The sequence below is a fragment of the Peromyscus leucopus genome, chromosome X (genome assembly GCF_004664715.2).
Source record: "Peromyscus leucopus breed LL Stock chromosome X, UCI_PerLeu_2.1, whole genome shotgun sequence".
In the NCBI taxonomy this organism is placed as follows: domain Eukaryota; kingdom Metazoa; phylum Chordata; class Mammalia; order Rodentia; family Cricetidae; genus Peromyscus; species Peromyscus leucopus.
The window spans coordinates 17,195,245-17,214,316 of NC_051083.1; the positions used below are offsets into that span (position 1 = coordinate 17,195,245).

General features: G+C 39.7%; 1 protein-coding gene across 1 annotated transcript in view; it reads left to right on the forward strand.

Moving 5' to 3' along the window:
* Positions 1 to 562: 562 nt before the first annotated feature.
* Ccnb3 (cyclin B3) overlaps positions 563 to 19,072 on the forward strand; it is a 47,732-nt gene continuing 29,222 nt past the window's right edge. Inside the window, exons 1-4 of the mRNA XM_028894024.2 lie at positions 563 to 671; positions 7,849 to 7,932; positions 15,592 to 15,701; positions 17,611 to 17,616. Of these exons, the coding sequence (XP_028749857.1) occupies positions 576 to 671; positions 7,849 to 7,932; positions 15,592 to 15,701; positions 17,611 to 17,616 (296 nt within the window). The 5' untranslated portion in view covers positions 563 to 575. The remainder of the gene's footprint in view (positions 672 to 7,848; positions 7,933 to 15,591; positions 15,702 to 17,610; positions 17,617 to 19,072) is intronic.

Genomic DNA, 19,072 nt, shown 5'->3' on the forward strand with positions numbered 1-19,072 from the left:
GTATCTTCTAATTGGATGCCAGTTTAGGGTACCATCTTGCCTGTTATGCATACGTTGCTGAATGTAGTCATCCTCCTGTATTTTTGTGTAGTGTTATAATTTCTGTGACCAGGACTTAAAAAATACCATCAAGTCCCCAAGGTAGAAACCATGCTATATGAACTGTCATGTATTTGATTGTCTCAGTGCACAACTCTTATGTAAATTTGTGCCTAGTATTCCTGAGTCTAAACTAGGGCCTAAGCCACAGCCATGGGCCCTATAGAGGGTGGCATGTCTCAATTAAAAGAAGCTGTAGTTAGAGTTAGGTATAATTACTTCTATTTTATAGGTGGGGCAGCTGAAGCCCATGTTGTTTAAGTTATTTTCTTGGGGTTAATTGTGATAGAACCAGGCTTTGTACCCGGATCTACTCAGTCTTAAGGCATACATTTTCCTAGAAGTGCTATAGAAAAACTAAGTTTTCTCAAGAGTGTCTACAAAATTTTGTGATACTTCTGGTGAATGATACTTTAAAGCATTTCTTTCTGATTGCAGCTCTGCCTTGGATGAAACACTGCTGAATCTGCATTAAGATGCCACCACCACTACTATCCCAAAGCTCCAAAGTGGAGACTGAGAAAGTTCAGTGTAGCAAGATCGTGCCCAGTGAGCAGGACCAATCTGCAAAGGTTAAAGCAAATTATTTCTTCCAGTAGTGTCTCATGTGGTCTCTTCATGCATTGTTTTGGTGCTTATCCTTACCTCTTAATCTTTTATGATGTTTGTATTAGTCTGAGAAAGTGGGTATTGCTAGCAATCCCTGCAGTTGAAGACTAGCAGCAGGTTGGAACATGGAGCTAGGCATTAAAGATTTGGTTCAGGGCTGAGCTCTTGCTTAATATGTGCAAGTACTTAGGTTCTATCCCAGTCATTCTCCCAAAGGAACTTGCACAAAAGGTATAAATCCTACTCATACTTCAATATGTATGGATGAAATAAAGGGCATTTTCCACACCTTTCAAAGCCAAACAATATTGAGTTCTCATTAATGATCATGTCTATGCTTTATATTCATCTAGAAGCTCCAAGTATCTTACCAGGAGGCCATAGTACATTCTTGGTAGTACATTTTGTCAGTAAGAATATTGTTGTGCTTTTTAAATATTCAGATTGAGTATCCCTAATTTGAAAATCCAATATTTAAATGTTTCAAAGTCTGAAACCCTTTGAGTGCTGACCTAATTCTGCAAGTGGAAAATTCCATATTTAATCTCAAGTGATGGAGTTTATAGTCAGACTGCAGGCATATTAGTGGCCAAGGAGATTGTTCAGTGTTTAAAGCAGTTGCAAACATGAGGACCAGCTTGAATTCCTAGAATTCATGGGAATGCTGAGTGGACATGACAGCTTGCCTGTAATTCTAGTGCTCAGAAAGCAAAAACAGGGGATCCCTGGAGCAAGCTGGCTAGTCCCAAAAGCTGTATAGGCAAACTCTAGATTCAACTGAGGAACACTGCCTCAGTGAATAACATGAGAGCAATAGAAGGGGATCTCTGATATCAGCCTTGAGCTTCCACATACACAGGCACACATTTGCACATGTACACTTTTGCACGTATATGTGTACCACACATATGCAAACATGCATATATATATATGCATGCATACAGCATACATACAAAAATACAGGTCCACTAAAATGTATAAAATTGCCTTTAAGCTACACTTTTGTAAGGTATATTATATACAATACAAATGTGAAATTTGGGCAATGGGGGAGGGTAGGGTAATGGAGGAGTAAATATATTCAAGTATATTATATACTTGAACAAAATATCAATATGAAACTAGTTGCTTTGACCAGTGAATATACACTAGTGAAATTCTTTAAAAAGAAAGGCTGGAGAAGTGGCTCTGTGGATGAGACCTTTGCTGCTCTTAAGAGGATTGGAGTTCAGTTCCCAGTACCCATATCTGCTGGTTTATAACACCTTGTAGTTCCAGCTCCAGCTCCAGGGTATCTGAAGCCCTCTTCTGGCTTCTGTGAGTACCCACATTTACCTACACATACCCACACACAGAAGCACACATACATGCACATAATTAAATAAATTTTGATGCTGGAACGATTGCTTGGGTTTATAGAGTGTATATTGCTTTTCCAGAGGATCCAAGTTCAGTTTCTAGCACCCATACAACTACTTGTAACTCCAGCTCCAGGGAGGGATCTCATGCCTCTGGTCTCCAGGGGCACCTGCAGTATGTGCACGTACCAAAACATAGACAATACATATACATAATTAAAAATAGTAAACAAAATCTCGTAAAAGAAGAATTTAAAAGAAAGATTCCTGAGTCCCATCCTGAAGATATTTAATTATGCATATGTGAAGAAGCTGAAATCCAAGAAACTTCTAGTCCCAAACATGTTAGCTATAGGATACTCAACCAGTATTAAATTTCTAGAATGTATTGGTACACTTAAACTTTCCTGATTTGACTTTGGGATAGTTTAACTTCTGACTTTCTGATATGTTATGTGCTATATTCTTCACTATGTATATTTTAACAAGAGTTATATTAACAGTTGTGCATTATTATCGAGACAGAGTTTCCTGAAGCAGAGAGCATTAGGCTGTATAATTTTTTTGATTGTGCTGGGCATGTTGCTCAGTGGCAGAGCACATGCCTATCAGGTCCAAGGCCCTGTGTTCAATCTCCAGCACTACAGAATTTGGTTTTTTATATGTGCAGATAAATATTTTCTATCAATTTTTACTTTGTCTTAGTAAAATGATTTTCAAGGAGGGAATCAGGGATTTTCTACCCATGTAAATTTATCAGGAAAGATTTAATACCTGAATTGAACTTTTGTTTGTATCAAATGTTCTGATTATAGCTATGACATTGTATGTTTTCTTTTATGGCCACTATTTTTCCAACCCCAACTTTCTTTGGTCACATTTTGTAAGTATAAGTTTTATTGAGTTCAGTTTCCACTGTTAATTTTATATTGAAGAGATTATTTCTAACAGTGATACTAAGTAAGAATTAGAAGACAGACTGACAGTTTGATTTTTAGCCAGTTTGAAAGAAAAATAATATTTTATTATTTGCTAATGATTACTATAGGATTATTTATCACAAATAAGGTAGAGATGAATAGTTGATTTTCTTAGCTGAAGTAGAAAGCAAAGTAATTCCTAGCTCTCCTAAGATTGCTGTCTTTGCTGGAATAACGTGTTGTGTCATGAATACAATTCTCCAAGTTTTTGAGCACTTACCGTGTCATATAATGATGTAGCTAGCACAAAGCAAGTGGTCATATCCCAGCGTTCTGCTTAATAATTGTAAGAGCTTTCTTATATGGGTAAGACAGAGTTTGTTCTTAGAATCTTAAGAGAGAAATTTGAGATTTAATAAATATTCGCCAAATAGAAACTGTTAAAGGATAAAAAAAAAATGCTACAAGAGTAATTTCTCCTAACTTCTAATTCCATATGGAAGGGGACTCCCACACATCAGGGGCTTCCTCCTGGACCCTGGATTAGGCACAAACCACACCCAAACATGTGTTTTCATAGAGAGATCCTTTATTAAGCAGAGAAGAAAAGTTAAAGTGGCTGCTTTCTGACTCAAGCAGTAAATAGCAGCAAATGACCTTGCAGGTGTGATTTTTAAGAAGAGAAAAAGGAGAGGTCGGTGTTACAATGGGCTAGGATGCGGTGGTAGGAGATAGGGGATGAGGGAAAGGGGGAAGGTTATTTATCCTAGAGGGACAAAGAACTGCCTCTGCATAGAGAGGAGACAGACATGGTCTACAGGAAAATGGTGGTTTATAAAGGTAAAGGGGGAAACCCCGTGTTAGGATGAGGTGTTTAATTTTAATTGGGCTTGTTAATTAGATGAGCCAAAGGGGACTTTTGAATGCTGAATTTTGGTAGTCAGCCTCTGGAGAAGGAAGTGGCCAAATAAGGAAATAGACCTTGGTACTAGCTTTAGGAATGGAATCTAATGGTTTTTAGCAAGGCAGAGTGAATGGGGAGAAGGGCGAGGCCTGCCAGAGCCACATGTTCAAGTGAGCTGGTGTCCCTTCATTCCCATCTTTTTGTTTTATTATTGGGTGGCTGGGTGTTGGCTAAGTGGACTTTGTTCTCTCTGGCTGCTTCCTGCTGGCATTGGGGTCTTATTCTTAGGGAACCCAAGGAAGCTGGGTTGTTGGTCAAGGTCATGAAGTTCAGGCTATGTCAGTCGATGTCCAGGTTCTGTGGGACCATCTGAGGCTAGAGAAGTGTAGACTGTTGGCTGGACCAAGATGTAGATTCTGAGGAAACAGCTGGGACTGGTACTGGGGTTGCTGGAATGCTCTGTAGTTGAGTTGAAATCTGTTGGGTAGATAGACTAGGGACAGAGACGAAGTTAAGGAGTTCAAGGGAGTTTTTTCTTTATCTTGGGTGTACATTTGAAACTGTTAGATTCATGGTCCTAGTAGTCTGGAAGAGGAGTCCCAAGACAAGGGAAAGGAGGAGAGGACTAGGAAAATGGGGAGAGATCCCACCCTTAGGAATAGGCAATAGGCAGAAAAACTTAGGCTGTTGGTTGTCAAGGAGTAGTTATCTAGAGTCTGAGAGTTCTTGACAGGAGCCAGGAAATTTTAGATTAGCTGTATAAGGTTAATTGGGGAACAACTGTTATCTGAATGCAGGGTCTGGTTTTATAGGAGAGAATAAAATTTGAGATGCTTGTCAAATGGTGAGAAGGGATGGTAGTAGCAGAATTTTGGAAATGGGTAGAAAGGTTGAGAGGATCTATCTTTGTTTGGGTCCCCAAAAGGAGTTCAGATGGCCTGCCTGGGACAAGTGATCATTAGTGGGGAGGTTGGGCATTGGTGACTGGAGCATCACCTGTGAGAGGAACTGTGTCCAGGGGAGCGCATTGAAGGGAGGCACCAAGAAAATAGTGGGAGACACTGAAGGAGGTATCAATGAAGTTGAGAAGAGAGTTTGACCTAAGTGAGGGTTTGGCCGTTAGAGAGAGACAGGCAGACAGACAGAGACAGATAGAAACATAGAGAGAGAAACAGAGACAGAGACACAGAGAAAGAGAGACACACAGAGAGAGTTGGAGAGGAGATGGCTTGGATTTGGCTATGTTTTATAATCGGGAGTGTAGGATTTGTTCAGAGTGTTTGATGTCTGAGGACATCTGGACAGTTAATGAATTTTTAGGGGAGTAGTTGGTGGTGGATGTTTGGCAATCACTTGGACAGAAGAAAAATAGGTGATCTGTAGGGAATAGGAACCAGAGGATGAGGATGAATATTGATAATGAAGCGGTCAATCTGATGTGGCCATCTGACAGGAAGGAGTTGTCATCCATATAAAAAGTGTAGGCAGAAGTAGCTAGAGGACTCTCTTGTGTATGAGAGGGATGGGGTAGGAAGTCTTTGAAAGTTTTGGAGAGGTAGGTGACAGGGGCAAATGTTGATCTTAGAAAGTGTTTATTGTATTTTGGAAGTGTAAGGATGGAAAAGTTTGTATAGATCTGGGAGCCAGAGGGCTGGAGCTGAAAAGGGAATGTTTTTGAGTTTAAAGAATTGTTCTTTAATGGGAGGGAGAGGCTAGTGGGGGCAGAAGCAGCTTGGTATAGAGGATGTACTAAGATTGAGTATTCAGGGATCCATCAGCAGAGGAAATTGGCCATGAGGGCAGAGATAAGGAGTGGAAATGGGCAAGGTTGTCTAAAATGATGTGTCTATGGGTTGAGGTGACAGAGAATTTAAGATAGGTGACCTGGGAAAGGAGAGTTGAGATTTGGAAGGTGAGAGCTGGTAACTTCTGGAACTCAGGAAATTGAAGAGTGAAGCAGTGTTAGATTGGCTACCAGAGAGGGAAGGACTGTAAAGAAGGAGGTTATCTTCACACTGAAGGAGGCAGGCCAGGTCTCAAGCAAGTGTTTGCCCAAAACAGTGGGGGCTATCTCTGAATCCCTGGGGGAAGAACAGTCCAGGTCAGTTGTCAGGACTGTTGAGTATCAGAATCTGTCTATACAAAGGCAAAAAGGTTTGGGAGTGCACATCCAGGAGTACTGAGAAGAAAGTGTTTTTAAGATTTAGGACTGAAAAGTGAGTGGTGTAGTCAGGGATAATGGAGAGGATAGCCTAAGGGTTCGAGACTTAAGGGTGTAAAGGGACAAGAGTTAATGGAACTAAGGTCCTTGACTAGGTGGAAGGTTTCTTTAGGGTTTTGTTTTGACTATTAGTAAGGGAGTATTATAGGGTGAGGAAGTAGGGCATAGAGATGATTGGGTTTGGGTCTAGGCAGAGTAGGGAGTATTTGGTTCTGAGATGTAGGAAGAAGGGTCTTTGAGTATGCTAGGGAGGGGTTTACAATGTGCAGCAAAGGAAGGAGAGGTGGTATGCCAGGCAGAGAAATGGATTAGAAGAGGAGGCAGAAGGCAAGAGAGGTTTGGGGATTTTTGAGGAAAGGAAGAGGATGGATGCAGGAGTGTCCTGGGAGCTGCTGTCAGGGTAAAAGGGAAAATTTATGTCAGCTCTGGAGAGGACATCCTTTCCTAGTAAGGGAATAGGACATGAGGGAATGAGGAGAAAAAAAAAAAACCTTGAAAGAAGCAAGTTAAGGAAGGAGCCTGGAGGGGTCTGGAGGACTGGTTGTGTATTCTGATTATGGGTGAAGGAGAGGAGTTAGCATAGAGAGAAGGAAAGGAATTTGAAACAAGTTTTTATATATCTGAAATGATTTTTTCAGACTTATAGGTCCAAAAATGACTTATTTAAACCCTCATGACTTACTTAAACTTTTATATCTTCAGACCTTAACACATTTTTGAATTATCATAACTTATGCCACTTATTTTATTCGACTTATACACCTTACTTATCTGTTTTTTCATAACCTTTAGAAACTAAATCTTGCCTGTCAGCAAGGCAAAATGTAAATATGAAATGGACTGACTAGGCAGCTGGATGTTTGCGTTTAAAGTATGCAACTTCCTCCTCTCTATCTCATCTCTTCTCTCCCATAAGTCCCACATATCAAATAACAGTTAGACATAATCTATATTAACAAACTCTTTTCTTCAAATAAAATTCTCTTGTGATGTTTACAAGCATTCAGGGCTACATAGTTCTAAAGTACCATTTCTTCCCATTTACAATTTATAGAGACTGAAAAATATATTCTATAGTAGAAAAATTTCTTTGGGTGTACAAGACTGTGGGTTCCATCTTTATCACAGTTACAACAAAACACCTTCAAAAGTATGTTGTCTTTTGTAATCCAGAAAGACTCTGTAAGGTAGGTTATCATTCCAATTTTACTGATAAAGAAAATTGAGTCTCATAGATTGAGTGATTCTTTCAAGGTCAATATTTAGTAGAGAGCTGATTCTGGACCAGTACCTAGGTTTATACACTATTGTCCTTATTTAATAAGTTTTTAAAAAGTGCATTTAGTATAAGAGACACTTAATTACTTGTTATTTAACTAACTTACTTTGTGGTATCCCCTTTGAAAGAATCACTTAGTAGTGCTGATAGTTAAATGTGAATAGTATAGCCAGAACTATGGGAAGAGAAAGAGAATAAATTAGCTTCACCAAGTTGTTTTACTCATTTTGAAATTTTTAATGATGATAATCCAGTCTCTTCATAGTCTTGTCCCTATCATTAACGACTATATTCTTCAGTGACTGTTTAAACATCTCGAGGTACCAAAATAAGCTTTTATTGGAGTGCATATGATTTATTGTACATATTGTGGAGTTTATTCAAGCCCTGAATATGACCTAAAGTTCCAAAGGGACTCTTTACAGTTGGTCCTGCTCATTTGCCTCTTGTTTTTACAGAGTGGAGAGGATAACCATACAACATCTTCACCTTCATCTCAAGACACAGTAAAAAAGAGATCAGCTTTTGAAGATCTCACGAATGTGAGTGTGCTAATCTCATTCTTTTCTGTAGTTTTACATAAGCCTTAGATAGTCTTTGCCTTGAAGAGATCTTTCCTGTTTACCAGCGGACCTTGACTCTCGGGGAATGTTGACAGCAGAATTTATTTAGAGTCATAGTGACACAATTTCACAAACTATAGAGGCTCCTTTGACTGGAACATACCATTTGGGCCAATTATATGTTCTCTGGAGACAGTAAACAGTGACTAGTGCATGGAATTGTAAATAACAAAAACTATGGGAGATTATATTTACCTAAAATCCAGAGATGGCTCCCTAGGCTTTGGAAATGAGTTAGAGTAATTTTAGCCCAGAGTAGCTTTATCAGTTCAAGCACTATGAGAGTTTTGGGCAAGACCATTTTTTCTTTTCTGTAGGATTGACCTCACCCATCACCTCTGTATCCCAGGATTTAAATTCTATAATTAGCTTAGTCATAGGGACAATCAAAACTACCTCTCATGTCTTATCAAACTAGAGGAGAGGACCTGTAGCCATTGACTGATGGGGATAGCTATCAATACCCATCACAGAGATCTGAGGAGGATAACTTACTGGAGTAATTGGGAAGTATGAACCAAGTGGCCTCCATATCAATTAAAAACGAGTCTTGCCAACTATCTGAACAGTTACCCTAGGCTTCTCCATGGTAATTTTGATGATTTTGTTGGGGGCTAAGGTCCTTAGGGCATCATCAGTTTTCAGCCACTAGGTCCAGAAAACCTGAGATTTTCCTGTGCAGGAGGAAATTGGGAGACTCACCTACTTTGATGAGACAAAGAGGGACAGTTGACCTGCCAGTGTCACAGTTTGAGGAGGGTTCTGGTGTCGGGTGAGGTGACGTGCAGTGCTTCATCTAGTGACTGGTGTTGCCACATTTTAACCAGGTCTTGGGTGAAGTCTGTTGGTGCCCCATTTTCTTTGGAAGTGGCCTCAGGGCTGCTGCCAGAAGCAATTATTTCTGTCTATCATGAGAAGCTTTGGGGGCCTTTATTGGTGAATTATTATGGCCACTCCATGTAGTTAAAAGGAAGATTTATTTAGTGGGTAACTTACAAAAAAGGGAAAGATAGGTTGTAGGGTCTGGGGAAGGTGTATTGCAGTCCAGCGGTGTTCTCTGGAGCTCTGCTCGGTCAACCTCCACCGTCTAGGGTCCAGGCACAGAGAGAGTGCTGGCCCATCCAGATCTTAGGTCTCCCTGTGCCTCCTTTGGCCCTGCCTTGTAGGTGTGACAGTTGCTGAAGCCTCAATGGGGGTTGGAACTTCCAGATCAAAGCTGGAATGGCTACCCACTACAGGCCTTTCTTGTTCCTCTCTTTCATTAAACACGTTGAATGCCATGTTCAACAGATCTCTGAGGGGTTTGAGGGGTATTATCTACATTAAACAAACTTTAAATTTACTTTAAACTTGTTTTAAGTTCCTTGCTTCAGGCTTAACTTTGACAATATATACAGAAGACTATGTAATGGGAGATAACAATCGGTTTCTCCTTCCAAGCTTGTACCTGTAAACGAATTACATTTGTATTTAGCATGACCACAAATATGGTTTTGAGAACACTAAAGAATTTGGTCATTTATAAGGTGATTGACCATTAATTTGTATGCCTTAATTATCTTTAACAGTTTACAATAAGTTAGTAACTTTTATAAGATTATCTCTGTAAAGTTCAAGCCTTAAAATTTATAACGTTTTAAATTGAAGATCCATTAGTATGAAAATAAACTTTAAACCATAAATGCAGTACATAGAGAGACTAGGAACCTCATTTTCCTGGCCCTTTCATAGTGTAATTTTACAAAATATTGCAATTTTTATGACATAGTTTTTTCAAATAGCTAAAGCCTAACAAAGTTAGCAAAGATATAAATGGTTAGTAGTATGTCTTTAAATCAATTTCTGTTAAACTGAATAGACCATTATAATCTTAGGAATTTATAAACCATAATCATCAAACATATGTTATTCCTAAATCTTATTTTTAATCAACCCTGTTCATGGTTTTGTCCTCATGTGTTGTTTTCCACTTTTAGGGCAAAAATCATCATATAAAAATTCATCCTTAGCTGGGTGGTGGGTGGCGCATGCCTTTAATCCCAGCATTCAGGAGGCAGAGGCAGGTGAATCTCTGTGAGTTCAAGGCCAGCCTGGTCTACAGAGTGAGTTCCAGGACAGCCAGGGCCACACAGAGAATCTCTGTCTTTAAAAAAATCATCCTTATGCAAAATATCTTAGAGGCCTGATGTTGCTCTTCTTAATCTAAGGAAAATAAACCCAAACAAACCATCTTGGGGGTCTGGCATTGCCTCCTTAGTCTAATACAAAAATCTATTTTCCTAAATAAGAGTGGCGTCCAAGTAACATCTGTGATATGGTGTAGCAAATTAAGATTACCTATACATAGATTGTTAACTATCAACCCTTTTTTTTGTTATAAGTTTTAAGCTACCTTTTGCTCTGCTTCAGATTTTACAGATTTTTCTTTGAACCACATTCCCAGTGGTCTTACAAATCCCAAAACAAAGAAAGCTTACATTTCTGCAGAACCTTCAAAGATATCTGTGACTTTGAATGGCAGAACATTTTAAACAAAACCAAGAAAAGGGGAGTGGTATTCAGAGAGCTAAACATATGTGATTACATTTAGCTATATTAATTTTATACATAAATTTCACTTGATTAAAAAATTGAAATACCATGAGATAAACAAGAGTAACCTCTGTCGGAAATAGTTTATTTTTTAGCTAAGCATATAGTGCCTTTTTCCTGGGCTGTCCCGTTGTCCTTTTCCCTGTCACAGAGTCAGAGGGCAGCGTGACCCAGGACAGAGGTCTTGGGGACAAACATGCTTGGTCTAAAGTTTCAGGCCAAATCCCATTCCCAGAGCCAGCTTTTCAGTGGAGGAAAACAGCGTGTGAAAATATTTCAATATTATCCATACCCCAAAGGCATTTGAATCTGTAAGTCTGAACCCAGTAATCAGAAGGAGAGAGGAGGGGGAAAAAAGAAGACTTAGCGGTAAGGTATTTCAGACCCTCTGCTTGTTCCATGACAGAAATGGTCACAATCTGTGAGAATTTAGAAATCCAATGTGCCATTTTCTTGCCATTGAGACCCATTGTCAAGCTTCTGTTGAGGCCAAGCTGTATTTGCAGTAAAATAAGTCTGAAAGGGGGAAAAAATTGAAAAGGCAGGCAAGAAGAGTTGACGAGTCAAATTCTGAATGGGAAGATGCCATGGTTGGTAGAGGGAGGAAGGGAGACAGCCTTGAAGAAAGGGTGTCAGTAAAATCTCAGAAGCAGGGTAAAGAAGAGGTAGGAGAGACTTAGGAAAGGGCCTGTAAATAGGAGTTCTACCCGAAGGAGAACCCCAATATAGTAGGAGTGGAGACATAGGGAGGGTGATATGGTAAGGGATAAGTGCCGTAGAACAGTCCCCAGGGACTGAAACTCATCTGAGACATGTCCATGATCATGTAGACAGGCATCCCTTGTTCATGTGATGGGACATGCAAAAGGGTATAGGGAAGCTGTGTGGCATACCAGTAAGGCTTGTTGAGTGAGCAAGAGAGAGGCAGCGGGGAGAGAGCAGAAAGTTACTAGAAGACACTGGAGGGTGAGGAGGGATACATAGGTTGATCAGGTAGAGGAGAAAAACATCTGAAGAGACTGAATTTGTGGAGTCAAATGTGGCAGGTGGCAGAAGTCAGCAGAGGCAATTGGTCTGTACCCACGAGTGCCAAGTTGGCAGTTTAGTTTGGTTACAGGAGGGAACAGGCTTTTAGGCCCCAAGTGTCTCTTTCCAGAGTCTGGCACCGTGTGTAAGTGAAGGCAGAGTAAAACTACTTAACTAGACTGCTCCATGGGCAGAAAGGCAATTTATTTGGGGAACCACACTCCCAGGCTGTCTCTTGAGGGCAGAAAACAGGAGGCAGCAGGGAAAACCTTGTCAGTTTTATGGGGGCAGGTAGTTGTGGAAGGAGGGGTGTAGGCCAGAAAAGCCTGGGATTTAACATGGGAATTTGATCTGTTGTAGACTGCTGTGTTAATCAGAAACGAGATACCCTTTGTCCTCCCTCAATAGTTGACCATTGAGGGAGGATAAGGGAAGTAATGGCTTTTCCTGACCAACAGAAACTCACTTCACAAGATTTCTGAGGAATGCTGAGTTTAAGTTTTTGTTTACCCAATAGCAACCCTTCTGTGGCACACCAGTAAGACTCTTGTTGAGCAAACGAGAGAGAGAGACAGAACAGGCCGCTCGGAGACAATACTGAGCAGGTGTGGAGGGACAAGTAGGTTGAACAGGTGGAGGATAAAAACAGCTGAAGAGACTGACTGGAGATTTTGGAGTTGAATGTGGTGGTAGCAGAAGCCAGCAAAGGCAAATGATTCATACCCAGGCAGTTCAGCCTGAGTTGAGCCCAGGCTGTCGTTTTGGACCTTATCAGTGACACTGTCATTTTAGTGACATGCTTTGGACCTAACTTAGAATTCATGAGTTCACTGTCTAGGTATGCCAAAAACAATCTCCTAACTTTGAATAAGGTTAAGGTGTTGGAAAAACTCAGAAATAGTAGAGTGTTGGTAAGTTAATGTAAGAGCAGGGTGAAGGTAGTAATTTTTCTTAGAAAATCATAATTGATGCCTAATGAGTGCTTATGTCTTGAGTATTAGTCTATTAGTTTTCCTTTTATCAAGCCACTTCCTCTTGATATAACCCCATATAATAGATACTAAAATCATCTCTACTTGACAGATGAGAACCAGTGTTGGTTTTTAAGTCTATTTCACTTAGACTACAGCAAAGCTTACTAAACTGTTCTTGCCCTCTACTGTAAAGGATTTTTGTGTCTGTCAAAATACTTCTATCAGACAGTGTTTGACCCTGAGGAATGATTGTATGAACAAAGTTCTCTACTTTGGATCCCTGTTAATAAAATCTCTTTTTTGTGCAGATTATAACATATATGTTAATTTTTGCATATTTCAGCTTTACAGTATGCACACACGTGCATATATGTGTGTATATATGTATATATGCCTGCAATTTTATGTTAATTTCCTATCCTGTTCTAGTAATTTGGCTGAAATAAGGTAGATACACAAATTAGAAAAAAGGTGTGTCTTAGTGTAACTTCCTTTGGTCTTTCACATGCAGAATCCCTAACAGGGATGTGTAGAATGGGACAATGTAGTTGGTTTTTCTTACTCTTTTCTCTTTGGGGGCCCACCACCCAGCTTTTAAATAAATACACGGAGACTTATTTTTATTTATGAATACCCAGTCTTAGGTTGGCTTGTTTCTAGCCAGCTTTTCTTAACTTATTCCATTTACCTTTTGCCTCTGGGCTTTTACTTTTCTCTATTCTATATAACTTACTTCCTTCTTATCCCATGGCTGGCTGTGTGGGTAGGTGGCTGGCGCCTGGCGTCCTGTCTCCTTCTCCCTTTTTCACTCCTTCCCCTTCTTCTCCCTCCTTCTATTTATTCTCTTTGCCTGGCAGCCCCGCCTATCCTACCTCCTGCCTAGCTATTGGCCGTTCAGCTCTTTATTAGACCAATCAGGTGTTTTAGACAGGCAAAGTAACACAGCTTCACAGAGTTAAACAAATGCAACATAAAAGAATGCAACCTATCTTTGCATCATTAAACAAATGTTCCACAGCATAAATGAATGTAACACTTCAACTAATATTCCACAGCTGGCAAGGTATTTTTGTGCATTTGGACTGCTATAAGAAACTATGAATAACTTATACAAACAATATAATTTTAAAATTTTTAATTTTTATGTGTATAGGTGTTTCACTTCCATGCTTATGTGGTGCCTGCAGAGGCCAGAAGAGGTTGTCACATACCCTGGAATTGGAGTTACAAACAGTTATGAGCTGCCATGTAGGTGCTGAGAATCTAACCCAGGTGCTCTGGAAGAGCAGCACGTGATTTTACTCACTAATCCATCTCTCTCCAGCCCCAACATAACAGATTCTTTACTTACATTTTTCGAAGCCAGGAAATCCAAAATGAAGATGCCAGTGGATTTGGTATTGGCTTGGGGACCATTCCTCAAAAATGCTATTTTCTATGTCCTCATATAGCAGAAAGGCAAGAAAATTCCCTAACGCATTGCATATAAGGGCACTAATCCCAGTCATGAGGTGAGATTATCAGGACATTTACTCAGCACTATAATGCAGCAGTTTCAAAGCAGCTCTTCCATATTTATGTCACAAAACAATCTAATGAACAGTGTTTCATATTTATTTGTTATATCCACTCCATGGAAACCCATCCTGACTGAGGATATATAGTCTAGTAATGTACTTATAAATTACTTAGATTAGTTATATCTTGTATTGTTTTTTGTTTTTCCTTTAATATGATTGTAATAATAGTATTTATTTGAAATATAATTAGGCTCATTTGAAAGGTATAACTTTTAAATTGACTTTTTACTGATATCATTCAGATTCATGATTTCTCCTACTGTTTAATAGAGTAGTCAGGATTAGTGTAGGGTATATTCTTGAGAGATAAATATTAAATAAATACCACTTGACAAAGTAGGATGGTGGTATCACAAGTAGATTTGTGTTAGAGGTCTACCCTGAGTAGCTAATTGTTCTTGGCAAAACTAGACAGTGAAATTAGTCATATTTCTGGTGTCCTCTGTACATTTTAAGTTAAAACAACCTATCTTGTTATTTGTTCATGAGTCAGTATACCTGACATGGAAATCAGAATTGTATCCTACATCTCTTGGGAATACTTATGGCTGCTATTTTTTTTATATGTACCAGTATTATTGTACTGATTGTTTAGCAATCAATTTAGCTCCTTTTGTGGATGGTTGGCCCAGTGCCATATATCCGTTATGAAATTTTTAGATTGTTTTTGTTTTTTGTTTTTTGTTTTTTCCTGAACTTCCTGCCAGGGTTGGTAGGAAGGGCTTTTATTAATTATTATTTTTTCCTTTTATTTTATTTTACAATACCATTCAGTTCTACATATCAGCCATGGATTCCCTTGTTCTCCCCCTTCCTGCTCCCCTCCCCTCCCCCCCCAGCCCACCCTCCATTCCCACCTCCTCCAGGACAAGTCCTCCCCCGAGGACTGAGATCGACCTGGTAGACTCAGTCCAGGCAGGTCCAGTCTCCTCCTCCCAGATTGAGCCAAGCGTCCCTGCATAAGTCCCAGGTTTCAAACAGCCAACTCATGCAATGAGCACAGGCCCTGGTACCACTGCCTAGATGCCTCCCAAACAGATCAAGCCAATCAACTGTCTCACCTATTCAGAGGGCCTGATCTAGTTGGGGGCCCCTCAGCCTTTGGTTCATAGTTCATGTGTTTCCATTTGTTTGGCTATTTGTCCCTGTGCTTTATCTAACCTTGGTTTCAACAATTCTCGCTCATATAAACCCTCCTCTTTCTCGATAATTAGACTCCCAGCACTCCACCCGGGGCTTAGCCATGGATCTCTTCATCCAGATTCCTCAGTCCTTGGATGGGGTTTCTGGTAACTCCTAGGAACATCCAAATAAGCTGTCTAGGATAGAGGAGCTGTCATGACTTTCTTATAAGAACCATTTATTGGATGATATGTGATTCCCTTAATTTGCTGTCTTTTTTGTAGGGTTCTCAAAGTCATATTGTCCAGTCGAAGAAGGAAGACAATACAGAGCTTAGGAGCCATGTTTCCAAGAGGACAAGCAAGGAAATGAGTGAAATTACTCATACAAAAACGTAAGAGAAGACTCAACTGTTGTTGTCTCATATTATAAAGGAGAGACTGTGACATCGTTTTCTCTCCATTAAGAATATTTTAGTAATGTTTCTTTTACATATGTGAGTGCCCTTGTATTTGGGGCATAAATGTTCACGATTAAGACTTCATCTTGGTGGATCTTCCTGTGTTGAGTATGTAATGCCCTTCTCGATTTCTTTTGATTGATTTCAGTTTGAAGTCTATTTTGTTAGATATTAGGATAGCTACACCAGCTTGCTTCTTAAGTCCCTTTGACTGGAAAGTCTTTTCCCAGCCCTTTACTCTGAGGTAATGTCTGTCTTTGAAGTTGAGATGTGTTTCTTATATGCAGCAGAAGGATGGACCCTGTTTTCATATCCATTCTGTTAGCCTGTGTCTTTTTATAGGTGAATTAAGACCATTGATATTAAGGGATATTAATGACCAGTAATTGTTAATTCCTGTTATCTTTTGGTGGCAGTGTGTGTGTATTTCTCTTCTTTCGGATTTACTGCTGTGGGGTTATCGATTGCTTGTGTTTTAGTGGGTGTATCTGACTTCCTTAGGTTGAATTTTCCTTCTAGTGTTTTTTGTAGGGCTGGATTTGTGGATAAGTATTGGGAGGACTTACCTTCTTGTGGGGGAGTGGGGGGTGGGTTGGGAGGGGGAGGCTAGGGGGGTGGGTGGATAGAAGAAGGGAATATTTGATTGGTGTGCAAAATGAATGAAAATTTTTCTTAAAAATAAATAAATAAATAAATAAAATAATATTTTTAGTGGGGCACAGTGGTGACTGCCACATTTCCTCTGAGTGCTAATGGAAGACCATCTGTGGTTGATGGAGTTATAGGCTTCTTCTCTTTCTTTTTCCTTGGATTGTGGGTGTTCGTGCATAAACTGAAAATGCTGTCAACATTGCAGAATTGGACAAGATCATATATTTGATTTAGCCCCTGTTTGAGAAAGTCTATGTGGGGGAGCATGGAGTCAACCTAACTTTTCATGAACTCTCAGCAGCTAGCTAATAGCACACAAGTTTGCTTATCTAATTAGAAATTTCGGGAGATTCCTCTTGCTATTGGAGGGAAATTACTATCTTCTTGCACCCCAAACATGTGCCTTGCAGCTACTAGAGGTTCTACAAGTAAATTAGAAACAATAATTTACCCTTACTAAAGCTTTTACTCAAAAAAGACTTAAAAGCTACTGTGAGGCCTTTCTGCATTCTGTTCATAGTCTTTCTTATTTTGGCTAGTAATAAAAATTGATAAAACATATACAGCTCCACTCCTGACTTTTCCTAATGTATGTTGCTGAGTTTACACTGCCAGCACAGAGTTAATTATCAACTTTTCTTTGAGACTCAGGTTTTATTATGTTGAACTCATGATCCTCCTGCCTCAGCCCCCCATATGTTGAGATTGCAAGTTTGGGCCACCATGCCTGACATATATTTATTGTATGTTACTTTTCAGAAAATGTGTTGACTTCTTCCCATCAGAGTTATTTGTTCTTGCTCTCTCCTAAGTCTTCAGATGTGGTTGGACATTTATATTTACCATTTCACTGTTTTTAAATTTTATTTTTTAAGTAAACATATAAAGTAATGAGATTTACTATGGTTTATTCGTGCCTATGTGGCTGCATTTTGTTCTAATTCATCAGCCTTACCCATGACCCTCCTTTGTGCCCCATGTATCTTTCGGGCTGCTTCCCTTCTTCCTCTAGCCAAAATGGTCTCCCCTTCTGCTTCCATGTCATATTTATTCCGCTACCCTTTCTTTCCTCCCCTCTCCTTTAAGGGGTTCTCTTTATTCTAATTACTTCTTTAGGTACTGACCAATGTGTAGGTAAATAAATTAGACAGCTAACCATAACAGAGCTAAGCATAGCTTCTAATGAATAAAGTAAAAAGTTGGGAATTCCAGAAATTAACCAGCATGACCCACAGGGCACAGTGCCATTTAGCCAGTAGAGAGAAATAAAAGTAGAAGATTCACATTTGTTCTTACTTAGTTTGTGACTTAAATGGAATTCTTGGGGTGTGCATACATATTTGGCCTTAATTCACTATGGTATTTTCTCTTTAATATCTTTTATTATTCTGACTTTATCAGGAAACAAACATTCTTCTTTTTATTCAGAGTTTAGTGGAATGGACCTAATAATGATACTAGAATGAGTAATACCTACAATTTGTTGAGGTATTACTCATACCACAAACTCACATGGTATGAAGCACATACCATTTTATGTCTTTTAATTTTTTATTTTAAGTAAAATATAATTACGTCATTTCCTCCTTCTCCCCATCAACCCTTTCTATGCCCCCATCCCTTCTCAAATTCATATCCTATTTTTCTTTGATTAGTATTGTTACATATATTCTGAGTCCATTTAGTGTTGCTTATGTGTGTAGGATTTGAGGGCTGATCTCTTGGATTTTGGATAACCATGGGAGGGCTCATCACTGGGTAAGACAAATTCTCCCTCTCTCAGCAGGTATTAATTACCTGTAGTCCTTTGCATAGGAGTGGGACTTGTGATAGTTCCCCCTTCCACATTACCATGTCTGTCGGTGTTGTCAGTGTTCAGGTTTTGTTGAGGCAGCCACTTTGTTGAGATTTCATGGGCGTAGCTTTCCTGTCATTTCTAGGACACATCCCACAGCAACTTCCTGGTCCTCTGTCTCTTACAATCTTTCCATCCCTCCTCCCTCAATATTCCCCGAACCTAATGTGCAAGACTTGCCTTATAGATATATCAACTGGGGGTGGGCACCTCATGATCATTTGATTTCTGCATCTTGACCGTTTATGGTTTTCTCTAGTGCCCTCCACCTGCTGCAAAGAGAAGCTTCTTAGATGAAAGGCAATGATCACCCTTCTCTGTGGGTATAAGGCTGTTTTAGAATGCAGTTAGGAGTTGTGCTGGTCTAGTGAAGCAGCAGCAGTAGGTTCGTCTCTAAATCCATAAGCTCAGTAGCTCTGGGAAGGTGGCGAGGTTTCCAGTAGCAGACATTATTTTCTTCCTGTTGAGGTGACCTTAAGTCTAATTAGACAGCTGTTGATTACCACCACGATAGGAATGTCACTATTGGACTTTGAAGGATATCTTGCCATGCTAGTCATTATTGTGGTTTACCGGTGTCATAACTGGACAAAACTGTTGGTTGCTTCCCTCTGTTGGCAGCTTTCATGACACCTTCTATACTTCAGGGAGGAGGCTTTTAAGTCAGAGCCAGCTGAAATCCTTCAGGTCTGGTGTCCAAGGGATGTGGGACTTACCTTCAGCCACTGGGATGCAGCCAAGGTTAACAGCAGTAGCTATATTGTTTTGGGAGTCTCTTAGACTACCCTGACCAGTACCT